General features: G+C 41.4%; 1 protein-coding gene across 2 annotated transcripts in view; it reads right to left on the reverse strand.

The window, feature by feature from the left end:
• Positions 1-23,984, reverse strand: part of Mtmr1 (myotubularin related protein 1) — a 33,423-nt gene extending 9,439 nt beyond the window's left edge. Inside the window, exons 1-11 of one of the 2 annotated variants that reach the window (XM_032885532.1) lie at positions 23,697-23,984; positions 21,800-21,905; positions 15,559-15,609; positions 11,491-11,566; positions 8,537-8,631; positions 8,168-8,275; positions 6,873-6,974; positions 6,351-6,434; positions 5,930-6,079; positions 5,078-5,266; positions 629-814 (exon numbers count right to left, since the gene is read on the reverse strand). In XM_032885532.1, the coding sequence (XP_032741423.1) occupies positions 629-814; positions 5,078-5,266; positions 5,930-6,079; positions 6,351-6,434; positions 6,873-6,974; positions 8,168-8,275; positions 8,537-8,631; positions 11,491-11,566; positions 15,559-15,609; positions 21,800-21,905; positions 23,697-23,839 (1,290 nt within the window). In that variant the 5' untranslated portion in view covers positions 23,840-23,984. The remainder of the gene's footprint in view (positions 1-628; positions 815-5,077; positions 5,267-5,929; positions 6,080-6,350; positions 6,435-6,872; positions 6,975-8,167; positions 8,276-8,536; positions 8,632-11,490; positions 11,567-15,558; positions 15,610-21,799; positions 21,906-23,696) is intronic. The other variant, XM_032885533.1, reaches the window with a different exon arrangement.
• Between the last annotated feature and the right edge of the window lie 712 nt (positions 23,985-24,696).

Raw genomic sequence — 24,696 nt, forward strand, 5'->3', positions numbered from 1 at the left:
TTGGGTCATTTATTTTTAAAATTATAAAAATGATTAAATAAATCGGGTCATTGATTGAAGGATCAGAAAGTTCTACTAAAAACCCGACTCACTGTGTCTATTGCACACCTGTAACCCCAGCACCGGGGAAGCAACCTCAGGCTTTCTGCAGGCCCAGGTGTTCATATATACACATATATACCAATCTCCATGTACACATATGATTAAAATCAAAACCCCAGCTTTAAAAAAACACAACTATTTAGAAAACCTGCCGCTAGGAGGGTGGAGTCAGGAGAATCAGAAGATCAAAACAACTTCAGCCCCACAACAAATCTGGGGGCTAACCTGGGCTACGTGGCCCTGCCTTTTATTCATCGGTTGATCTGTAAATAAAACGCTGTAAATTTTTATCAGAAAAGCCCCCCCCCTGCAAAGACCACCTCTATGTGCACTGATCACCTGTTCTCTGTCCACCTCTATGTGCACTGCTCACCTGTTCTGCGCCAGAATGTCCAAAAGGTTTCCTACACAGCTAAGATGTGTTAATGCGCAATGTCGAAAAAACGTTTATAAATAGAAATATTTACGACACACGGTTGGTTGCATACGTGATTGGGGAAATGGATAAAAGTTTGGACGCGTTTACCCGTATGTATTCCAGCCAGTGCGTCCCATCCACATTGGACAGCCAGTGCGACTCGTCGATGGCAGGGTACACAACCTCCTTCAACTTACGGAGTGACTCCCTCATCACGTGAATGTTGGGTATCTCCAGGAAGATGAGCTCCGCGTTAGGGTAAGCGCTTTCACATTCATATCCGCCGCCCTTTGCCTGTAAAAAAAGCAATAACGGGCTGGAGAGATGGCTCAGCCGTTAAAGGCTAGGCTCACAACCAAAAAAGCAATAACAATAATTTATTTACAATTAATATATTTATAATTAATAAATATTTACAATTAATAATGAATTGTAATAATAATCAATTATTATTAATTATAACAACTAAATATATGTTTCACTATGTAGCCCTGGCTGGCCTAATACTAATTAATTAAGATGTTAATTACTAATAATGATTAATAGCTATTATTTTGTTATTAATTAAATGTTAATTTTTTTGTTCTTCTTTCAATTGGCCAGGCTGTGACTTTTTATTAACTGACAGGATTATAAAAATACCACGGGCGACAACACTTTTGTTCATCCATCTGATAAGCCTGCTTATCCAGTCTTCCCTGTTGCCGGCATTTTCACCTTCTACAAAGTGAGCAGTGCACATAGAGGTGGGCAGAGAACAGGTGAGCAGTGCACACAGAGGTGGCACAAACCGGCAGAAATACACCATCTAATTGCAGTGCAGCAGTCACCACACCTCAAAGCCAGGAGGCTGGAATATGGGTGTCGGGGGGAGGGGGGGTCAGAATTCCTTAGCAGTGTCTAGAAGGATTCTGAATCATCAGTTAATGTCTATTTCCATGTTTGCCATTTATCTCCCCTGTCTGTGCCTCCGTCTCTGCTTTTCTTATAAAAAGTACTCACTGGGCCAGCAAAATGGCTCAGTAGGGAATGGCTCAGTGGGGAAGGCGCTTGCCACTGAGCCTGACAACCTGCATTTGATTGACACTGAGAATTGACAAAGGAGAGAGGCAAATCCTGCAAGGTTGTCCTCTGACCTGTACGCAAAAGCGAGCACTTTTACACTGACGGTTTACAACCAGGACCGAGTGGCCTTCGCGCAGGGTCCCTTCTGCTGGTGCCATGTATTCACCAAGAACATGTCACACTGTCACAACACGTCTGCACAATAAAACAATGTGGGGTTCGGAAACTGCAAAACTTATCTTAGCAACTTAACAAGAGCAAATGAGTATGACAGAAAGGGACGCAAGTGATCTTAGGATAAAACCTGGTCTGCAGCTGGCTTATACTCTGCAGAGGTCAAAGGTCAATATTCAAAACACACCAGGAGGAGAGTTCAGAGAAACTGGTGGCAACCTGACACCCCAGAACTAACAATTGGTGGAAGAATTCCCATCTCCTCTAGCGACTGTGAGCATCCGTGTGTAAGTTTTATTTGAGTGCCTGTTCCAGATTCTCACACCCATTAGTGCACGAGCTGTGTCACCACAGCCAATGGGGAGAAACAACTTAAATGTTCACAAACACACGAGTGGGCAACCAGAATGTCATCCTCCCACACGACAGAACATGACTCATCTGGAAAAAGGAACGAGGTACGGGTGCTGCAAAACGGATCGACTTTGAAAAGGAAGGAGAGAAGACAGACACAAAAGGGTTCTTCAACAGAGGACTCTATTTTTACGAATCATCCAACTCAGATAAAAGCATATGGCTTGGGGCCGGAGGCTGGGCAAGGGGAACAGGGGAAAGGGGAGAAGGAGATGGCAAATGGATACCGAGTTCCATCTAGGGAGATGGAATGGGACAGGAGAGCTACTTTTACAGTATTGTAATTATTATAAATATTATGTATTATAAATATAGCAGAATTATAAATATTATATATTATATAGAGGAATTATAAATATTATATATTGTAAATATAGAGGAAGTCCTTCAAGTTACAAACTAAGGAGCTTTATGTTATCTGAATTTTTATCTCCATAAAAAGGTAAACTTCCGTACCACGAAGACGCCGTATTAATTTAGCCTGCGACTAACTATCCAGTGCACAAGTTGGCCAGGGTTGGCGGAAGAGAACAGGATCCAGAGCAGCGCAGGGTTGAGGGTGGCGTGCTCTAGGATAGCACAGGAGGCGCCGGATACCTGCACGGCCAAAAGCGAAGACGACACGAGTTAGGGTACAGACAAGAACCCCGAAGACAGACGGGGCGCAAAAGTGGGTGAGGACGGTGCTTCCTGAAATGAAGATGAATTCTGCACAAGTCGCACCAAGCCGTGGGAAGGAATGATATACAAGCGGACGGGCCAGACGGTAGAGGAACAGGGTCATCCGGGAAGGAAGTGAAGCCTATGATTCTCTGCATTTATGGGGCAGGGGACACAGATGTCTGGAACTCAGAAAAAGTGTGAACTGGGAATTGGAATATCAGTGTGGAGGATCTGTCATGGGGATGGGTGACAAGGGAAGACAGGAAAATGCACATGGCATTCCAGAACAGCGGATAACGTACAGACAGAAGGATAGACCAGAAGTCTACAGAAGACCAATATTTAAGGAAGGCAGAGGAGAGGAGGGGAATAAAGAATATACTCGGATAGTCATAAATGGCCTCTGTGGAGAATCTAGGATGTGCATATAATAGGAATTGTGAGGTATGTGTGTGTTTCCGAGTGTGGCTCACTTTACCTAATGCTCTCCAGCTGCATTCGGTATCCTATAAATACCACGATTCTGCCTTCTTTATGTTAAACGCGGTACCACTGTATGGATGTGCCATGTTTTCTCTATTCGTAGAAATATTAACATACAATAATGTACACATACACACTGATAGTGTGATATATACATTGGTAGTATATGTCATACATATGGGAGCCAGTGGCCAATGGAGAGGGAACTCTGTGAGGAGGAACGGAGGCAGCCCGTGCACACTAAGAATCAGAATGGACTTGGGGGTCAAAGTTCATTGGTCGCCTATGGCAAAGCACAGATGCTCATTTATCACACCAGGGCTATAGGGCGAAAAGAACACCGCATGTCAGTTCTATAATAGGACACAGGGATCCACCATTTGGGGGTCTCAAGACAAAACAAAAAGGAAGACGACGAGGAAGGAAACCAACCGATGCCTTCGAAGGAGCGGGGTGTGAGGTTGAGAGAGTTCTAGAAAACGAAAATTGATTAGACAGACCTGTGTCTGTCAGGGCCAACCAATGTTCCTAAGAGAAACCGGTGACACGGGCAGACGCTACCTATATGTGCCCAAGTCTGCAAACAAAACGTCACACACACTACGGCTGTGTGCCACTCTAGTCAATTAAAAGTATGGTAAATATTTTAAAGTTATAAATAATTAAAAGGACAGTCTTTCTTCTGTCTCTGTCTCTGTCTTCTCCACGTAATTTTCTTGTATTTTGTGAGTTCTGGGAACAAGCAGTATAGTGGTTTAGCTTCATTTTTCAAATAAGGTTGCATTCTTTTTTTTATTTTAAAGATTTATTTATTTATTATATATGAGTACACTGTGGCTGTCTTCAGACACACCAGAAGAGGGCATCAGATCCCATTACAGATGGTTGTAAGCCACCATGTGGTTGCTGGGAATTGAACTCAGGATCTCTGAGAGAGCAGTTGGTGCTCTAACCACTGAGCCACCCCTCCAGGCCCCAAGGTTGCCTTCTTTGCAAAGACCCAGCAGTCAGGAGAAGTCTGTAAAGTAGGCTGAAAAGTGGCCCTCACTAAAGGTGAACACAATAAACCCCTGCTGATTGCGAACACAACCTTATCTGAGAAACAAAACCGAACCAGATCTCTGGGGTAACCTTGGATGACCTCGAGAGGGCCCTAAAGGTCATCATGATATTCTCAGGATATATACATTTAGAAAATATACATTTAAAGATACTGAATACATCTCTCTATATATACTTAGAATATATACATTTAAAGATACTGAATATATTTATATATATTTAGAATATATATTTAAAGATACTGAATATATCTATATTTAGAATATATAAAGATACTGAATATATCTATATTTAGAATATATATTTAAAGATACTGAATATATTTATATTTAGAATATATATTTAAAGATACTGAATATATTTATATTTAGAATATATATTTAAAGATACTGAATATATATATATATATATATATATATTTATTTAAAGATATGAATTGGTTAAACAATCAGTAAATTTATTAGAGGGACTTCCAAGGGGCCTGTGGTGGTTTCATTAAAACACACACTAGTTTACGTAGTTCTCTCTCTAGGGCTTTGCTTCATCGAGTCGTCAAACTAAACTGTGGGAAAGTAATGAAAAAGGCAAGATTCAATGGTGCATTCTAAAACGATGAAGACTTATAGAAAGCATGAAAAAACTAACAAGCGAACAAACAAAAACCCCACGTTTTCTCCAAGGCTACCAAACACATACCTTGTTAGTATCAGCAACGCTGTTCTGCCGGGCATCGAAGATAGTGAGTTTATGTGACTGCGCATTGGCATCCATGATGGTCTGCAGGTATTTCTCATCTTCTTTGCAGCGTTTATCGTTGGGACCCACCAATGGCTGGCCACAACGTGTAATTGTGGCCTGACTCTCTGGATGAATCCACGACAACACCTGATGTTTTAGGGCAACAAATAATAAATATCCGCTGAGGGGTGTCATTCGTTATCTAATTAGTTGACAAAAAGTACAATGAGACATTCTAAAAATCCCTTTCTCCTTCGAAATCCTATCACTCCAAATAAGATAAAACTTAAATCGAACTATTACTAAAATCTAATCCCATTTCTATTTGACTGTCTAGCTCCATATTTTTCTAATATAAAAACATCATATCTTTATAATAACATAAATAGCACAGTGAGGTCTCTTATCAAAAACATACATATATATACATATATATGTGTGTATATATATATATATATATATGTATGTATATATATATATCTCAGATCTACCATTTTTCTACAGAGGTCCAAGGACACAAAATAATTCAGTTGTAAACTTGAAGAAACCATCCCTTCCTCCTGGGCATGATTATTTCATTCCCGTGTAACTACAGAAATAAAATAAATGAGTGTTTGTATAATGAGGTATTTCTTCAGATCAAAAGTGAGCAGTGCACATAGAGGTGGGTACAGAACGGGTGAACAGTGCACATAGAGGTAGGTGCAGAACAGGTAAGCAGTGCACATAGAGGTGGGCGCAGAACAGGTGAGCAGTGCACATAGAGATGTTGTGCCTGTTTCTTTCTGAACAACAAAGCTCATTACTCACAGGGACTCTGCCCTTTGCTCGAAAGGCTGACACTTTCAGAAGGTCATCGTCTTTCACGCTCGTTGGCACAACGATGACGGCAGGGTAGGTATCACAGAACTCATAATTACTGTTGATTTTGGATATTTTCCAGCTCTCATTTGGCAGGCCCTGTAGGACGTTAGAGGAAGAAGAACGGGAAACAAACAAACAAATAAATAAACCATGAATCACATTTATTCGTTTATAACTTGCTTATTGCTATTAAAATAACGGTGCCTCAAATCAAATTAACGACAGCGTGGATCCTCATTCATCCATTCTTTACGAGGCCTGGAATGCAAAAACATCTGGAAGCACAGCTTCTCCGTGGCTGCACATCTGTCCTTTCAGTACGGACACAGAAGCTACCGCATCCCATGTGACGAGTGACATACTCTACCTGTCTCTTGTATTCAGACACTGGGTCGTAGACTTTCCAGCCGTTAACTGGAAACTTCTCTTTATAGTTGAACGCAAACAGCGCCTGGAGACGAAAATCCACAAAACACACGTCAGTGTTTGTTATCCCATAACAAACTATAAACCTTCGTTCATTCTGCTACCGGTTCTGTTTTAATCTGCACGTTTTAAAGTAATAACTTAGGAGCCCCCCCTTCTTTCTTTTCTTTGTCTTTTTTTCTTTCTTTAATTTGTTTTTCCAGGCAGGGTCTGTCTGCGTAGCCCCGGCTGTCCTGGAACTCGGTCTATAGACCAGGATGGCCTTGAACTCATAGAAGCTTTTCTTAATCATTCGTTATGCAGGAGAGATAAAATATTTGAATTTAGTTATTATGCAAGAGATATAAAATCCAAATTTTTGCATTTAGCTACATCACAGAAAGAGATAAGGACTAAACCCAAAAGAAATGTATAAATGTGGAATTGCTGGACACCCGAGGAAGGTTTGCTTCGCTGTACTCACCTGTCCATTAGAAAGAGGAAAAGCGTGCTTGTTGAGGTTCTCAAATATCCCAAGTTTTCTCTGTTCTTCCTGCTTATACGCGAGTCTCAGGTTCCTCATGTCCTAGGAAATGATGAACAAAGCTCAGCTATTCAACATGGAATGAGCACTTGTTAGCCAGACGCCCTGACACAGCACACGCGGAAGACTTTTATTCATCCCTCGTTTCGTACTCTACAGTTTTTCAACTAACAGAAGACAAGTCAACAAGAATACTCCCAGTGAGCTTTTAAAAATTAAGAAAAAAAAGGAAAAAATAGGGAATAAAAAAGAAAAAAAAGGAGAAAAAAAGGAAAAAAATAAAAAAGGAAAAAAAGAAGAAAAAAGGAAAAAATTAAAAAGAAAAGAAAAAAGAAAAAATTAAGAAAAATGGAATAAAGGGGACATAAACGTTGGGGAGGAGAGTCAGCAGGATAGTTAAAAATAATGTTTGTTCACATAAGATGTACAACCACATTCTGTGCACTTCCTGGCCGAAGTGGAATTTATTGTTCAGGTTAAGCTGCTGAACGAGTCGTCCGTGAAAAGGAATGTTACAGATGCTTCCCCTATGCACTTGTGTGCAGACGGTGCTTCCCCTATGCACTCACTGTGAGTCGTCTTAGCGAATCTTTGTGTCAATAGAATAAACACTATTTCTTAATAATGATTTCCTAAAATGGTTTCCCAATCAATCTATGTTTCTATCAACTCACCAAGGGGTGTGTGTGTGTGTGTGGTATGTATGGTGTGTGTATATACATGTGTGTGTGTGTGTGTGTGTGTGTGTGTGTGTGTGTGTATATATGTGTGTGTGTGTATATATGTGTGTGTATATATGTGTGTTTATATATGTATATATGTGTGTGTATGTATGTATGTTTATATATATGTATATATGTGTGTGTATATGTGTGTCTGTATGTTTATATATGTGTATATATATGTGTGTATATATGTGTGTATGTATATATGTGTGTATATATGTGTGTATATATGTGTGTGTATGTACATATGTGTGTGTATATATGTGTGTGTATATATGTGTGTGTATATGTGTGTGTATATGTATATATATGTGTGAGTGTATATGTGTGTGTATATGTATGTCTCTGTGTGTGTGTGTGTGTGTGTGTGTGTGTGTGTGTGTGTATAATAATAACGCCCCCTGCAAGCAGTACAAATCACTCCTACGATGCAAGACCATAAGTGGCACAAGTGAGCAGAGTCCAGCACAGTCTGCCTGGCGCCGGTGCTCTTTGGTGTTTGCAGCCTACCTTGCACACAATCTCTATACCGCAGGAATTGTCCCCGTGGCTCTGGGCGCCGATCTTCTCCACTCTGCTGATAACTCCAAGCGGGACGTCGAGGATGAAATGCGGGTCCTGGGGATGACAATTAAATGCCTATCACGTCTTTTCACGTTTTCACTTCTTACGTCTTACATTGCTGCACACTTGTGTGTCTGTTTACTGTGAAGTGCAGTTGTGTTTGCACTTAAGAAACTGGCGTCTGAGAGGTAATCATAGACCTCAGGAGGTCAATACCCAAATCACAGTGACAACTTAGCAAACAGGAAATCAATGACGTAAAATTATTTACCTGATGGTAAGATCTTAACACCCGAGCACGCGTTAAGGACTCACCCTCTCCACGTTCTTGAAGAACATTTTGAAGTCCGTCACGGTCAGGGTCCCACTCACGGCTCCCGAGAACGGGCAGATGTAGATGACGTCCTTCACTGAAAGAACAAAACCAGAGCAGCGGTGACTCTCACACACATGTGCTTCTGTGACTCTCACACGCGTGTGCTTCCGTGATATCCACAACACACCTGGACCGTCCGGCCTTCTGGGAATTTAAAATTTTAAGGAATTATATCAATTATTATATATATATTCTATACGATAGCACAGATGTTTCCTGACATAGTTCCAAACTCTGATTCCCTACTTAAAGATGCTTAAGTAAAAACCCTTATAGCAATAGAAAAGTTGCAAGCTGTCTGGGAAGTGGAAAAAAAAAAGACTCTGCCTCTAAACAAAAACAAAAAAAAAAATTCCTTATCAGAGCTAACTTTCTGTTCATTACCGAGTCTCCACAGCATATTTAATTCCTGCTGATGTTAAAAGATTCACATCTATCATAAAGATTGTGTGGAGTGACCGGAACATGCACGGTTATAGATGTAAGGCGTGATGGTAGGATGGCTCGGTGGTCAAAGCACTCTCCTTATTTTTCTGTAATTTGATATGCTGACTGTCTTATGTTTGCTCCTACAGCTGCAGTGGGGGTAAAGGGTCGTGGAGCCAGCCAGAGAATGTGCCGATAAGTGCATGTCTAGAACGTCAGGCCGCCATTAGTAATGCCATCCTTAAAAGATAAAAATGAAATCAACATTCAGAGCGTTTACAGCAAAGTTAATCCTGGTACTGGGGAAGCAGGCACGGGGTTGGGGGGTGGGGATCTCTGTGAGTTTAGGGACAGTCTAGGCAAAATAGAAAGTTTTAGGCCCGGCCAGGACTCCCGCAATGAGAACCTGTCTCAAAAAAAATATAAATTGCCTAGCAAGCGCAAGGCCTTGGGTTCAGTCCTCAGCTCCAAAAAAAAAAAAAAAAAAAAAGTATAAAATAACATAAGGTATCATACATGAATCATGCAGACAGGAGGGGTAAAACACATTCAGTTAATCAAGGGAGAGCACAGTGGCTGGGAACTCGCCTGACAAGCGTTTAGGCTCTCAGTTAGGTCCTCAGGGCTGGGACACAAGATGAAAAGAGGCCTCAATGAAATTAAAACATGGCCGAAAAGGCAAAGGAGAGAGCAAGAGCTAAATAAGACATAAGAAAAAATGAGACAAGATGACAAATTTAAAATTAATCATATGAGTGTAACACGTGAATGACCTCAGCAGCCTAAACACAAGGCACAGGTTATCAAATTGCAGACAAAAAAAAACAAAAACCTCGACTATAGGTGGCTAGAAAGAAACCCACTTTACATACGAAAATGAACAAAAACACAGCACATGCATACGTGGTACCATGTTTACCATAAAGAAGGTGGAATCATGATATTTTTAGGAAAACGAATGCAACTGGAGAGTAATGTAAACTAAGCCACACTCAGAAACACACACATACTTCCTATTATACGCACATCCTAGACTTTAACATATGTGTCTCACGTGTCTATGGAGACAGACCATGAAACTAGGTGGGGAAATAACATGGAAGGGAAAAAGTAGTAGGGGTTGAGAGGGAAAAAGAGGGCAAAAGAATGTGTGTGACCTGGAAGCAGAATGAGGCCAACTGTGGGCAAATTCACAAAGCTAAGAGTGACATGAATACTTTAATATTGAAAGTAGGTCTACTGATCAGGAAAAAGCTATAATATCCATAATAATAATCAAACAAAAATTTTCAGAGCAAAGTCTATAACCAGGAATAAAGGAGGCGATAATAGCACATAGCACGTGTTCAATTCTACAATCAATAATAGCAGAACACGTGTTCAATTCTACTGTATACACAGAGCTCAAAAGACCATCTTCTGTGCCATGATACAAGCCTTGGGGTAAATTCAGATCACGAAATTCACGTTGTGTTTCTAGCATTTTTGCTTGTTTTTCAGACAAGGTCTCATCAACTGTGAGCTGATCTCAACCTATATCACTGCAGGTGAGCTCAGACCTCATCCTCCTGCCTCCGCTCCTGAGTGTGCATACGAACAACCTGTCCTTAAGTCATGTGTGGGTCAAGAAGGAAATCGAAAGCATCAAATGTCAGGGAAACAGAAATCATAATTCAAGAGGCCGTGGAGAGCAATGATTGGAGGGAGATCTCAAGTCAGTGACTTATGTCCCAGTCCAGGGGGTTTTGTGGGTAAATTGCCAATCGTAAACAGTGAATAAATTCATAAGTTTTATTTATAAAATAAATAACGATTGAGATGTAAGTAAAGGAATATGTCTAATAAATTTTTTTTAAAAAAAAAGAATGAAAGAAAGAAAAAAGGAAAGAAAGGCCTTAAGGGATTTCATAGTTGATGGTTGAATGATTCAGTTGTATTCATGTATATCTTTCTATGTGTGTTACAAGATTGATATAAATAAATGCACAATAATCAGTTAAAAAAAAAAAAAAAAAGCAGCAGAAACAACCCAGACATCCATCCACATAGGAATGGACTCTTACGATGGAATAGTATGCAGCAACGAAAAAAAGACGGTTGCTAACCGATGTCACAATTTGGTGGTATATCCAAACAATTATTTGATTGGAAGTACAGCAAAAAAAAAAAACAAAACAAAACAAAAACAAAACCTGTGAATTCACTTCTGGGAAGTGCAAAGTAGTCTACAGTTTTGGGGGATCAAGGAATAAATAGGAGAAGAGACAAAAAGAAACTACTTTAGGGTTTGGAGATTTTCATCACCATGAGAGTGGCAATGGCTTCCCAAACACGTACTATATATACATATACATATACATATTCATATATGTATATGTATATATATGTATATACATTACATACTACATACAACCCACGCTCACAGAAACCACGTCTCGTAGACTCCCATGAGCCAAGTCAAACTCACCGATGGCCTTAATGGACTCCCCCGGGAAAAGAGGAGCTTCCTCCATCTGCGCCAGTTTATTTCCATCCCTCAGAGCCTGGCGAGAAAGCAAACAGAGACAGGTCTCACTTACCATCTGTCTCTCGGGTTTCTCGAGAAACACATGGAATCGTGTAAAAAGGACATGCAAAAGAGACATCTGCCCTGCCCCTTAATAACATAATTATAATCTCAAAGCTCAGCACCACAGGACACCATGCTGCACACTCTAGCACATGGTTGCGACACACGTGCGGAGGACAGGTAGAAGGAGTGAATGCAGAAATGGCGGGACGGACAGATCGCTACAACTGCCATACAGACATTAAGTGTGAAAATGAGCTCAGGCGTCGCCTTCTGAATAGGAGACCAGGGAATAGAACTGGGGAATGGGGTCAGAACAGCGCACAACTTAGCAAAGTCCTGCACTTGGGCACTGAGTCCCAGATACATGCAAGCGAGTAAGTGTGTGTGTGTGTGTGTGTGTGTGTGTGTGTGTGTGTGTGTGTGCGTGTGCATGTGTGTGTCTGTGTGTGACAGGGAGCATAAAGAATGGGAACGCCAACGTTCATTCTCCTAGGCTACAAGATGATACTAGTAGATATCACAACACCACACACACACTAAGAAGTACTATATAGAATCTCCCCCTTAGTTTACGTGTATGACATGTAGAAGGCACACAAAATTCATGTTTAGGCTTGGGTTCCATCCAATGCTCCAAAATGAGAAAAATCACAAAATCTGGAACACGTGGACCAAACATTTAAGGTAAAGAATACTGGACCTGCATGATAGCGTATGTACACTGTGCAATATAGTATGTGTACGTTGTGCATTATAGCATGTGTATACTGTAGGATAGGGTGTGTTCATCATGATTCTCAGGGTCAATTCATTTCTATAACTAACTTCAGACTCTTCAAGGAAACTAAGGAGCCACTAAGCTCATCAGCCACAGTGATAGTGCCTTTCCAGAAGAAATACCTGTGCACACTTGGGAAAGCGTTAACGTCCATCAGAAAACGGGGTGTGCAATGCTGATCGAGGGTATGGTATGCATGTCTCTTGTACCAGGGGGGCAGAAGATTATACGGCCCACTGTTTCCTTATCAAAAAATTAAAATCACATAGACAAATAATCCATTCAATTTGAATTTTTAATTTTCGGTACAGATTTCTTTTTAATTAACTGAAAGTACCTGTGAGATTTTGATTTTATAGCGCCGGGGAATCAAGCTTAAGACACTGGATGTGCCAAGCGGGTGTGCTGTCACCAAGCCACGCCCCCATCTTAACGTCACATCTCAGGTTTACATACAAAGTTGGCTGACTTTTTCCACTTAATGTCCAATTTTACAGTCATTTCATTATATATATACATAAATGTATATATGTATATGCACATATACATATATGTTATACATATATGTATATATGTTATATATAAATTTATGTATATATATGTTATATATACATATATGTATATACACGAATATATATATATGTGTATATACACGAATCCAAGGCCTTAATTAAGCGTGGTTCATCACTGAGCTTCACCCTTAGCCCCATATATAGATTCCCTTTTACTTATATCTGGCTTGGGAATGTGCTTTTCAGTCCATAAGGCATAAGTGTGCTTTTTATTCCATAAGGCACGCATACTTTTAAACAATTTGTTTCACAAACACTAAAATACCAACGACCTTAACAGGATCCTCGATCTGAGGCTTCACTTGACTGAGCAAATATCGCAGCGTATAGACCGAGATTCCATAGTTTATATTTAAAAATACTGAGGGGGTTGGAAGGGTGGCTTGCTGGTTAGAGCACCAACCGCTCTCCAGGAGGTCCCAAGTTCAAATCCCAGCAACCACAAGGTGGCTCACGACTGTCTGTGATGGGATCTGGCGCCCTCTTCTGGTACATGTGAAGTGCACTCACACACATGAAATAAATAAATAAATCTTTAAGAAAAAAATAACTGGGGATGAGTTATTCTGGAATCTATTTATGAAAACAGGCCTCTCTCATCATAGCATCTGGATGGGGTTTGGGAAGAGATGACACCTTTTCAGCTTCAGAGCAGCTGCATCAAACGTTTTCAAGATTTCCAGCCTGGGCTGGACAGTGAAACCCCCCAGCACCACCCACTAGGCTACCTCAAGTTAAACAGTAGGGAACGACTGGTTGCCTTCTTGTCCCATTGTTGGTCGTCAAATATGACTAGAAATATCTGTGCGTTTTATGAGACTTTTTTTTTAATTTTTTTTTTCGGAGCTGGGGACCGAACCCAGGGCCTTGCCCTTGCTAGGCAAGAGCTCTACCACTGAGCTAAATCCCCAACCCCTTTATGAGACATTTTCTGTTTTGGAAAATCATCCTTAAAACATAAAAGACGCAGAAATAGATATTAAAAAATTTTTTTGATTGGATTTCTTTTGTAAGATAATCCTCAAAACTTAAAGATGAAGAAAATATTTAGGGAAAAAACATTGACCTTCTTTTAGGAAAATCGTCCTCGGAAAAAAATAATTCTCAAAATATTGAAGAGAATGGAAATATTTAAGGAAAATATTGACTTTTTTGTGGAAAATCATTCTGAAAATACGAAATAATTTCAAAACATTAAAGACTCAGGAGGTATTTAAGGGAAATAATTCAAGTTTCTGATAAAATCATTCTGAAAACATTTTCAGAAAACACAATGTTTTTCAGAAAATAACCCTGAAATTAAAAAAATAAATAGAAAAAATATTTCAGAAAAAAATTTGAAGTTATTTGTGGACGATATTCCTCAAGATTTAAAGACTCAGAAAATACTCATAGAAAAATTGATGATTATTGGAAAATAATTTTGAAAGTATAAAGACACAGGAAATACTTATATGTGTGTCGATACAGACTTTCAATAATGATCATTAAACACAGGTGTGTCAGGAGATGGTACTCACACTTGCGCTGCACTGAGCTTTGACTGCGACCACTGAGCTGCACAGGACACAATCTAACCCTTGATTTATCCAACCTGTTCGGAGCACGTGCCTCTTCCGGCTGAACAACTCCCCGTGACCTCATCTCAACCTCGGTGCTTCGATTCCGAATGTCTAGGTAACATCAACAACCCTCCCCACCCAGCTTTGTCCCTGAGGGATCCAACCTGCCCAAATGACCTCTGACCTTTCCGGTTTTTTACAAGCGTGGATCCAAACTTCCAGCTTATGTAACAGCTGTATGGCCAGGTGGACAGCTTATGTAACAGCTGCATGCACAGCTGCATGCCCAGGTGGACAGCTTACGTAACAGCTGCATGCCCAAGAAGTGATTTTCTGACAGTCCTAAAAGATGCTTCTGGGGGGTCAATGATTTGGTTTCTATAGCAACAGTAGGAAGCACATCACCGCTTTGTGAACCTGGAGAACATCTGGAAGTATGACGCAAAGAGCAGGATTCTGCACTCTGATTGATAAAAATAAAATGCATTTGCTCATCCCACACGTGCAAAAGACCACGTGCCGTGTTAGGCACATGCAACATAACTTTAAAATTTATATGACATTAATTCATGCGTGTGGGTGTTTTGCCTTCATGTGCATACATTTGTGGCTGCACGGCCAGAAAAAAAGGCACCAGATTACCTAGAACTGGAGCTGCCATGTGGAATTTAAAGAGCAGCTGGTGCTTTTCACCTCAGCTCCACCGCTCAGCTCTGAGTAAAGAAAAGTTCACACCCTTGCAGAGAACCTGTCGCGTTGTGTGTTCACCCCTCTAGGTCCCTGTTACAAACACTTCGTAATCTTACAGTGGTGAAGGTGATGCAACCCTATCTTGGGTAACCTGGAGGTGTGGATAAACCCATTTCTAGTCGACCAACGTTGGATAAACCAATTTTTGCAAATAATGTTGCAGTGGGATCTGCCAGATGCAGATGGGAGAGCACCACTATGGTGGCAAAAAGCTTTGCTTATGGCCGAGATATCTAGTGTGAAATGGCATCTAGATACACGGTCTGCAGCCATGAACAGATGAACATGGAGAACTTGCCACCTGATCAGCTTCAGCTGCAGAAGGGTAGCCATTGTGTTCTTCCTGTAGCTCCTGCACAGCACCGGGTACGTGGACGAGGAAGGGCAGAGGAGAGAAAGAGAAACAGGTGCAAACACACAGGTGAACAGACAGAATTTCCTTGGGAGACAGTGAGCGTGGAAAAGCTGACACGCCTTCCACGGCTCTGCAAACTACCACACCTGCCCCCTTTGGGTTAAGGAAATAACGTGTGTACCACCTATAGCATCCTTGGCCTAAAATGCGGTTGTCTATTTTCCGTGTTTGTGTTGGGGTGGAAAAATGAAAAGCAAGCGTGGATTTTGAACAATGCATTGTGTTTATAAGGCTAAGCAACACCATAGCAAACAGCAAAGAACGCCAACAGTCACACTGTGTGCTCATAAAGCACATCATGGAAACCACATGAAAGGCAGAGTCACGCCAATACATGTAAGCCGTACGTGATATTTTAAACAGAGTGAGTATTTGCATATCCTAAAGGGTTGTTATGTTACCCAGGGATAAGTTTCATTGCATACGTGCACATGACACATGCTCAAGATTTTATAGATAACATACACATATATAAAAATACATATGTGCACTAGTTTATTACTTATTACTAATTAACCACTGTGACTTACAATCGACATCACGTTAAATATTTCCAACTATAATATCGAAAACATGCTTCGAAGAAAGACCGCAACGCTTCACAGTATTCATTTCATTCTTTTTGTTTAAAGGCACACGGTTCTTAACTTTCACGGAATCGATGTGACAGGATTATAACCCCCTTTTAAAGTGGCATCGGATTTCTAACCGTGAAAATATTAAAACTAATATGAAATCGGTTCCAATGGCAGTGGAAAAAATTCTAAATTTCTAATTTTTACATGCATGAACAACAGCATCACTCACTGTGTGACTTTTAAAATGTCAGAACAGAAAAACTAGTGATTCCTCAGAACAAATTCTCACAGTGCTTCAAAGTCCATACAAGTGTGAGCCAAATGCAGATATTGAACTGTGTGAATTGATGAAAGAAAATAAATCTCAAGAACCAAAGGAAACGAGGTAAGAGTTTTGCTCAATTTGGTCATTTCCATACCACGTCCCTGGCTTTGCAAGAAGGTTACAGATTTCACACTGAAATAATTCGATTGAGCTATGAAAATCCAGATTGTCTGCGTGTAACAAAAATAAGTTAATTTTTCCACATCTGACACCAGGAGTTAAATGTGTGCAAATTATCAATCTTTGTCCTGCTTTATGAAAATTCTGAAACAGAAGGAAAATCATGAGGAAGATAAAAGCTGTAATTCGCTCTATCTGCGTTTGTAAAAAATACCGACTTCTGTAAATCTTGCTCCAAGATTAGTGCTTCAAGTTTTTTTTGTTTTTTGTTTTTTTGTTTTTATTTTGCATTGCACGTGCAAACGCAAGCATGACTTAAAGTCGTACTTGGGTTGGACGGACAAAAGACGGTCACTTTTTGAGTTGCTGAGTTCTTTTAGCGTGAACCATGCAGCAAGCATGAGACCATACATACACTTACATATGTATTATGTACGTGTGAAACAATCATAATTAGAGAAGAGGGACAAAAGGGATACAATTTTGTTTCCATTAAAAGCATATTTTTTTAAAAGAGGCCAACACAGCACTGGCTGTGACCATCCCTTGGGTCAGAATCCATATGGTCAGAGGAAAGACCATATATCACACTGGTAACAATTTTCCCCACCTTAACGCGTTAAAGAATCGCACATTTAAAAACCCATAGCAGACAAAGCATCTCCAGTAAGCACTTAAAGCTGCAACACGGCAGAGCACGCTGATCAGAGGGACGCGTATGAACCAAGTGCGCATAAAACACAGACATATACGAGCTGGAGGCCCGTCTGCCGAAAGCCAAATATCCTTACCCTGGTATCCGGTCTCCTGAAAACCTGTCAGTTAAAATACAGAACATCATCATGGTCATGGAAATGTTCTTATGGACCCGCGAAAGATGCCGTTAGATTCGATTTTCCGGTCCCAAAGAAATATCATATGTATTATATATTATTATAATATTATCATCCTCTATAATAGTCTAGTCCTAAAGAAATATTATACATATTATACATTATTATAATATGATATCACGGAAAGATGACCTGTGAAAGATGCTGTTAGATTCAACAGTCTAATCCCAAAGAAATATCATATTACATACTATTATAATATAATCCTCCACCATAGGTTTACTCTTGAAGTTTTATTTAATATCAAATCAATGCCTGACACATTTGTCCCATAATTTCCAGGGAAGTGTCTGATTTGAAGAAACGCATCTCCTTCATCCCCAACTTTCTAAACACACGCCTTTTATAGCACGCACTTTCGCGAGTGATTGCGAGCGGACTGCATTTCCAAAGTAAGTGATGTTTCTGTTTAAAAAGACTGGAGGTATTGTATGAATTCAGCAATGTATGGACTCAGTATCCTAACAGCAAGATAATCACAAAACGTAACCCGGTTTCTCCTTAGTGACCTGTGCTTTCAGATGAGAAAATAAACTTCAGAATAGAAAAAACAAAAACAAACAGACTACAACCTCCTTCTGGTCTCTAACGGTTTAAAGTTTCTGGATGTCTTAACTTTAATCCATTGTCAGTGGTTTTTTTTACTGTTTATTATATATATTATATATTATATATTATATATTATATATTATATATTATACATTATACATTATATACCATACTGTATTCCATGTTCTACACTATATATACTATATCATATATTATATATTAATTATATTCCATATATTCTATATTCCATATATTATATCATATATCATATATTATATTCCATATATTCTATATACTATATCATATACTATATACATTATATTCTATATATTCTATATTACAAATACTATATTGTATATTATACATATTATATACTATATTCTACATATTCTATAAATTCTATATTATATAATACTATATACTATATTATGTGCTGTATTATATCCTATGTATTCTATATTATATATAATATATTATGTATGTTATATGTGATATTATATTCTATAAATTCTATATTATATATACTATATTGTATACTATATTATATTCTATCCCCTCTTCCTCACCCCTATGTTTGACAGGGCCACCATGGTCCATCCGAGATCTGGACCTAAGTCTGAATCATCTTGGATTCCTCCTCTGTTTCATTTAAATTTCTTGACTTTATTTCCGAGCAAATGGTCTCAAGACCCAAGCTGCAGTTGCCCTTCTGGGGGATGAGGCCTGTGTGGAGTTCCCTGTGCGACCCCGGCCCGTGTCATCTCTGCATGGCTTTAATTTATGCACATCCGCGCTTTATCCCTGTTATTCCATGATACTGAAGGACTTTTTTGTGATTTCCTCCACCGTCTGCGTGTACTTCTTTGGTGGAAGACATTTTTACAAAGTCCGATCGCCGTCTGTTTGAGCAATGTCTGTCCGGTTTAAAATATCTTAATGCGTGAGAGGAGATGAACATTCCACGAAAAAGAATTACTTTTTTCAAATACTGAGACCCACTCTCTCTGTTTCTGCAAAGGTAGAACAGACAGACTTTTTCCATGTCGACAGTAGCTAAAATATCTGCAAACTGTCTAAAAATAAGAGCAACCCGAAGGGTGAAGTGATGAAGAGAAAGCGGCTGGGGGTCTCCATACCCAAGAGCTGACAAGCTATAGAGCAAGGGAGGAAATCACAAAAAGTCCTTCAGTATCATGGAATAACAGGGGTAAAGCGCAGACGTGCATAAATTAAAGCCATGCTGAGATAGCACTGTATACTTATCAGAACGATTGGAATATTGCGCAGCAATGAAAAAGGAAACCCGATTTGTAAAAATGGGTTTATGGGGCGTATTGGACCCTCGATTCTGCACATTTCTCTTATATCTGCCCTCCCTGTTATGGAGATGCCCGAGTCTGCAGTCTACATATAATGAGTCACCCATAAAGCTGGGCTTTCGGGCATAGATGGTCCTAGATTTTCAGGTCGGATAGTGAATCCTGAAAAAAATAAAATAAAAAAAAAGCTCCTCCGGAAATTTCTGTGGATCCTCAGTTCGACAGCAGCAGAATTTCCTCTCCGGATAGAAAATGCAAACTAAGAAAGGAAGAAAACGCCGGAGCTGACATTCAAGTTTTTTTGAAAATGTTTCGAAAAATTCAGTTTGGACCTTGCAAAGAAGAAATGGAGCCAGGGCCACAGACACAACGAGAAGGGGAACAAATGCCACGGGGGATGGGGACGTCATAGCGATGATTGCACAGTCGGAGGAAGCAAGGTGTCCCCATAGCACACTGTTGGGTGGAACATTCTAGAAACAAAGGCAGGCAAACATTTAAACTCCGGCCGTAACCCTGTGACCCCAGCGATCACACACAGCCAGCACTATGTGTGCTACCCTACAAAATCTCTCCTTCCAGTCAAGTCGCACTTGTTTTTTTTAACCCGTGCGTGTGTGTGTGCGACTATGTGTGTGTGTGTGTGTGTGTGTGTGTATTGTGTATGCATGTATGTGTATGTGCGTGTGTGTGCCCGTGTATGTATGTGTGCGTGTGTGCATGTGCATGTGTGTGCCTGTGTGTGTGTAGTGTATGCGTGTATGTGTATGTTTGTATGTACATGTGTGCACATGTATGTGTGCCCGTGTATGTATATATGCGTGTGTGTGTGTGTGCCTGTGTGTGTATGTGTATATGCATGTGTATGTGTGTGCATTGTGTGTATGTGTATGTGTGTGTGTATGTGTGTATTGTGTAATAATGGTTGTACCATTTCTATAGTGGCACTGGAAATATTTTGCCGTCATTTCTAACTATAATATTGTATCTAATCTATGAAAAATACAGGAAGATAACAGTCTTTTTTTTTTTCTTAAGATTTATGGATTTATGTGCACCGTCGCTGTCCTCACACACCAGAAGAGGGCATCGGATCCCATGACAGATGATCGTGAGCCACACTGTGGTTGCTGGGATCTGAACGCAGGACCTCTGGGAGAGCAGTCAGTGTTCTAACCACTGAACCACCTTTCCAGCCCGACAGTCTTATTTTTAAAAAATAAATTCAAGGGCAAGAATTTTAAAAATGACGTCTTTATTAATCCTTCGGGAACTTCATACAACATATTTTGATCTTATTCATAAAACGACCCCAAGATTTTTTTTCCTATACATTGGCCTGGTTCAATGAATGCAACTGAGTTGGCGAGGGGAGGGTAAGCGAAAGGAAAAAAAAAAATTCTCACGTTTCTTTTAACGATGTTCATTAGCAGGTTAATATTAGGATGGGTTGGTAGTTAATAGCAAGTAATAATAAAGTGAGCACAGATTAACTAGTCCTACCCTCCTGCGCACTCTGCTACGGCAATGCCTGGCAAGTACCTGTCATTCCGCAATTCCATCTCATCTGTGTGCATCTTGAGGAGGGAATTCACACGATAATTAATTAGTATTATTAATTATTAATTAATTTTACAAATAAGTCTTTTCTAGTAACGGCTGGAACTTCGATCCTGGACCTTTTGGCTTCTATGCCCGAGGCCCAAAATGGTCGCTCCAAGTTTCCATGTTGTGCGTATACCAGTCTGTGTGCTTTAGGATGACTTCATGCTTTTGTTCTTTAAAATATATTTCTCTGAAAAGAAGAACAACTCGCAAATTATAGATTTAATGCCGAATCTGTAGATTTAGTTACGAAACATGAGTGATCCATCGAAGGTTTTGCCTTTGATCCAATGTCGGGACTGAGACCCGGATTTCCAATGGGCCTAAAAATCTCACTTCCTAAGAAAAGCGCCCGGTAACCGTTTTAGGACGAGCTGATTCCACCACACACAAAAAATCCATGCTTTATGACTAAATCTGCAAATCTGGCATGAGGTTTATAATTTGTGAGTTGTGCTTGGCATGTACACAGCAGGCGGCACCGCTGTGCCCACGACCCATTTCTCATAAAACAGAGCTCGGTTTAAAAAAAATTTTTTTGATCGAAACCTTGGGACAATTTTTTCTCTCTCAATTACAAATCAATGAGCAAGAGAGAGAAAACGGGCGGTATTTTCCACCAACATTTCAGATTAAACACCATACCGATAACGGATCAATCACTCAATTTCTATACCAATAACGGATCAAAGGCTCAATTTCTACACCGACAGCGATCAATCACCCCGGGGCGCTCACCTTGTAATCCCTGGACACGTTTTCTGACGTCACCGAGCCCGACATCTGTGTGGAGATCGTGGCCGCGATGAGCTGCTTGCACCACTCCACGTGCGACCCTGCGGGGCTGAGGGGACGGCGCGGTTAGACCTGGGTACGGATGTATAGATAAGACATATAGTAATATACAGTTTATATATCCTGTTGCTTTCCACAGTGTCTCTTTTCGGAGGCCGCCTTATTCTGTAGCCCAGGCTGACCTGGAACTTGTTATTATAAGTTATTATTATTATTTTATTATCATTATTATTACTATATAACTTATTATTTAACTTACTATTTAACTTATTATATAACTTATAATTATTACATAACTTATTGTTATATAACTTATTATTATTATTATATAACTTACTATATTTACCACCCCTGACTGCACCCTTCCCCCCTGGAGCTGTTTGCAAACCACAGATTCTCCTCTGTGTCTCAGCGCTGACTGTGCTGTTTGGAGAGAATTTCTCATCTACAACAGGAAATGGCCTGGTCCAGGACAGTCACACGGGAGTTTAATAGGCTCAGGGGTATAATGATCTGTGCTAACATGGGGTATAAAAGGTCTGGGCTAACCTGGGGTATAATGGTCCGGGCTCAGGACCTGCTTCTCTGAACAGCTTCGTCTGTGACCTTCGGAAAGCCACATCTTCTCCCAGGACCGCAGCTGCTTCCCCAGGGAAAGTGAAAAACTCTGCGGCCTGGCCGTTCAGATGTCTTTGTTATTGATCATTTATTCTGCAGTCAGTTTTCCGTGATCGATAAATGACAATGCGCTGTGACGGCGCCTCAGTGGAAAGGTGAGGGCGCTGCCTGTCACCCCACTGCCCGTCTTCGGAGGTCGCGGACATCTCCTGTCATCACCTGATTGGGGGGCGGCCTCTCCCGATCGGATATGGCTTCGAACTCACATACTTAAAGCTACCTCGGAAGCGGGGGATAGGGGGATGGGGGGTGGGGAGACTCTGGGTACCTAAAAACCCTAAAAGGAAAAACAAAACAACAAGAAAAAAAAAAAAACTGTGCCGTTCAGAGTGTCAATCACACAGACACTCACGGAGTATGCGTCAGGAAAATGGGTTCGTGTTTAACACCGTGACTTTAGGGTTCTGTCGCATCAGGTTTGAACGCGCATCTCTGTTAAAGTGCAAAAAAAAAAAATTCTAAAGTCACGATGTTTAAACAGGAACCCACGTTTCTTGTTCTGAGTTTCCTCCTCTAACTGCACAGGTTTGTCAGGGAGTCCCGGTCTTCAGTTCATTCACGCACTCCTCCCTCTCAGATGTTCAAATCTGTGTGTCTCCACCGCCATCCGGGACAAATCCACTACCTGGGGGAACTCAGCTTCCGCCTCGAGCGGCGGCGGCAGCGGCGGCGGCGGAAGTGGATCTTAAAAATCACACCGTTTACACAGGAAGGTGACAATAAAAAAGCCACGTGACTTTCCCCGGCGACCCTCGGCTCCGGCCAGGGACGCACAAAAGGGGAACAGGCATTGGCGCCGGTGTGACGGCTCCGAAAACAGAACTGCCGGGCGGAGGGAAGCTCCGAAGCCGAGAAATGTTGGGGGGAGGGGGGAGCTCCGAAGCCAAGAAATGGGCGAAAGTAAGCTTCGAAACCAAGAACTGTGGGCGGAAGTAAGCTTCGAAGCCAAGAACTGTGGGCGGAAATATACTTCGAAGCCAAGAACTGTGGGCGAAAGTAAGCTCCGAAGCCAAGAACTGTCGGGCGGAAGTAAGGGGACAGCCAGTCCCAGGCAGCGGCCCGAGATGGGGACAGGGAAACCTAGAAGTCGCCGCCGAGCCAGGAGGGGACGCCGGGCCTCGATCTGGGCACCGCGAGGCTGTATCACCCGAGCCCCACTCACCTGTCCAGGGTCTCCATGCTGGGGTGTCGGGAACTGCCGGAAGCGCCCCCCGCAACACGAGCGGGTCTCCAGCTGGCGCCCGGTCCCGGCCCGGGACCCGCAGCGCTTTCGCAGCCCGAAGCCGCCGCTCCCGGCCTGTCCATCACGCGTCAGGTCCGGCGGCTCCGGTGACCCCCGATCTCCCCGACTGCGCCCCTTCCGCCCCGCTCGGACGATCGACCACCCGCGTCAAGCGGCCGCCGCCGTGAGCCGTCACCTGGCGGCCCCGCGTTACCCACAAGGCCGCGCGCGGGGGAGTGGGGGGCGTGGTCCGCTCAGGGAGAGCGGGGCGTGGCGGGCCCAGGAACAGGGCGGAGCCAGGGCAGACCCCGCCCCGAACCCGCAGTGGCTGAGCATGGGGCCGGTGCAGCCTCTAAGGTTTGGTAGTGCAAGGTGCACTTTGCTCTGCAGACAAATTGGAATCCGGACGCTGTCAGATGATTTCACACTGTGTGCTCCAGGTTACCACCTCTTTGTGTGTGTGTGTGTGTGTGTGTGTGTGTGTGTGTGTGTGTGTGTGTGTGTGTGTGTGTGTGTGTGTGTGTGTGTGTTCTGTGTGTGTGCATCTGGGTGTGTGTGTGTGTGTGCGTGTGTGTGTGTGTGTGTGTATTCTGTGTGTCTGTGTGCATCTGGTGTGTGTGTGTGTGTGTGTGGTGTGTGTGTGTGTGTATGTGTGTGTGTTGTGTGTGTGTGTGTGCATCTGTGTGTGTGTGTGTGTGTGTCTCTGTGTGTGATTTCTGCAAAGTTCTTTTACTATTTAGGATTGTTTTAGCTATCCTTAACTTTTTCCATATGAATTTAAGAATTGTAATTAAAAAAATACATTATGTACATAAATTACATACATAAAAAATGTGTTGATATTTTTATGGGGATTGATTTGAATCTGTGGATGCCTTTTGGTAAAACAGCCATTTTCAATCTGTAAATCCTACCATTCTTTGATATCTTCTGCCATTTC

This window comes from Rattus rattus, chromosome 15 (genome assembly GCF_011064425.1).
Source record: "Rattus rattus isolate New Zealand chromosome 15, Rrattus_CSIRO_v1, whole genome shotgun sequence".
Lineage (NCBI taxonomy): Eukaryota > Metazoa > Chordata > Mammalia > Rodentia > Muridae > Rattus > Rattus rattus.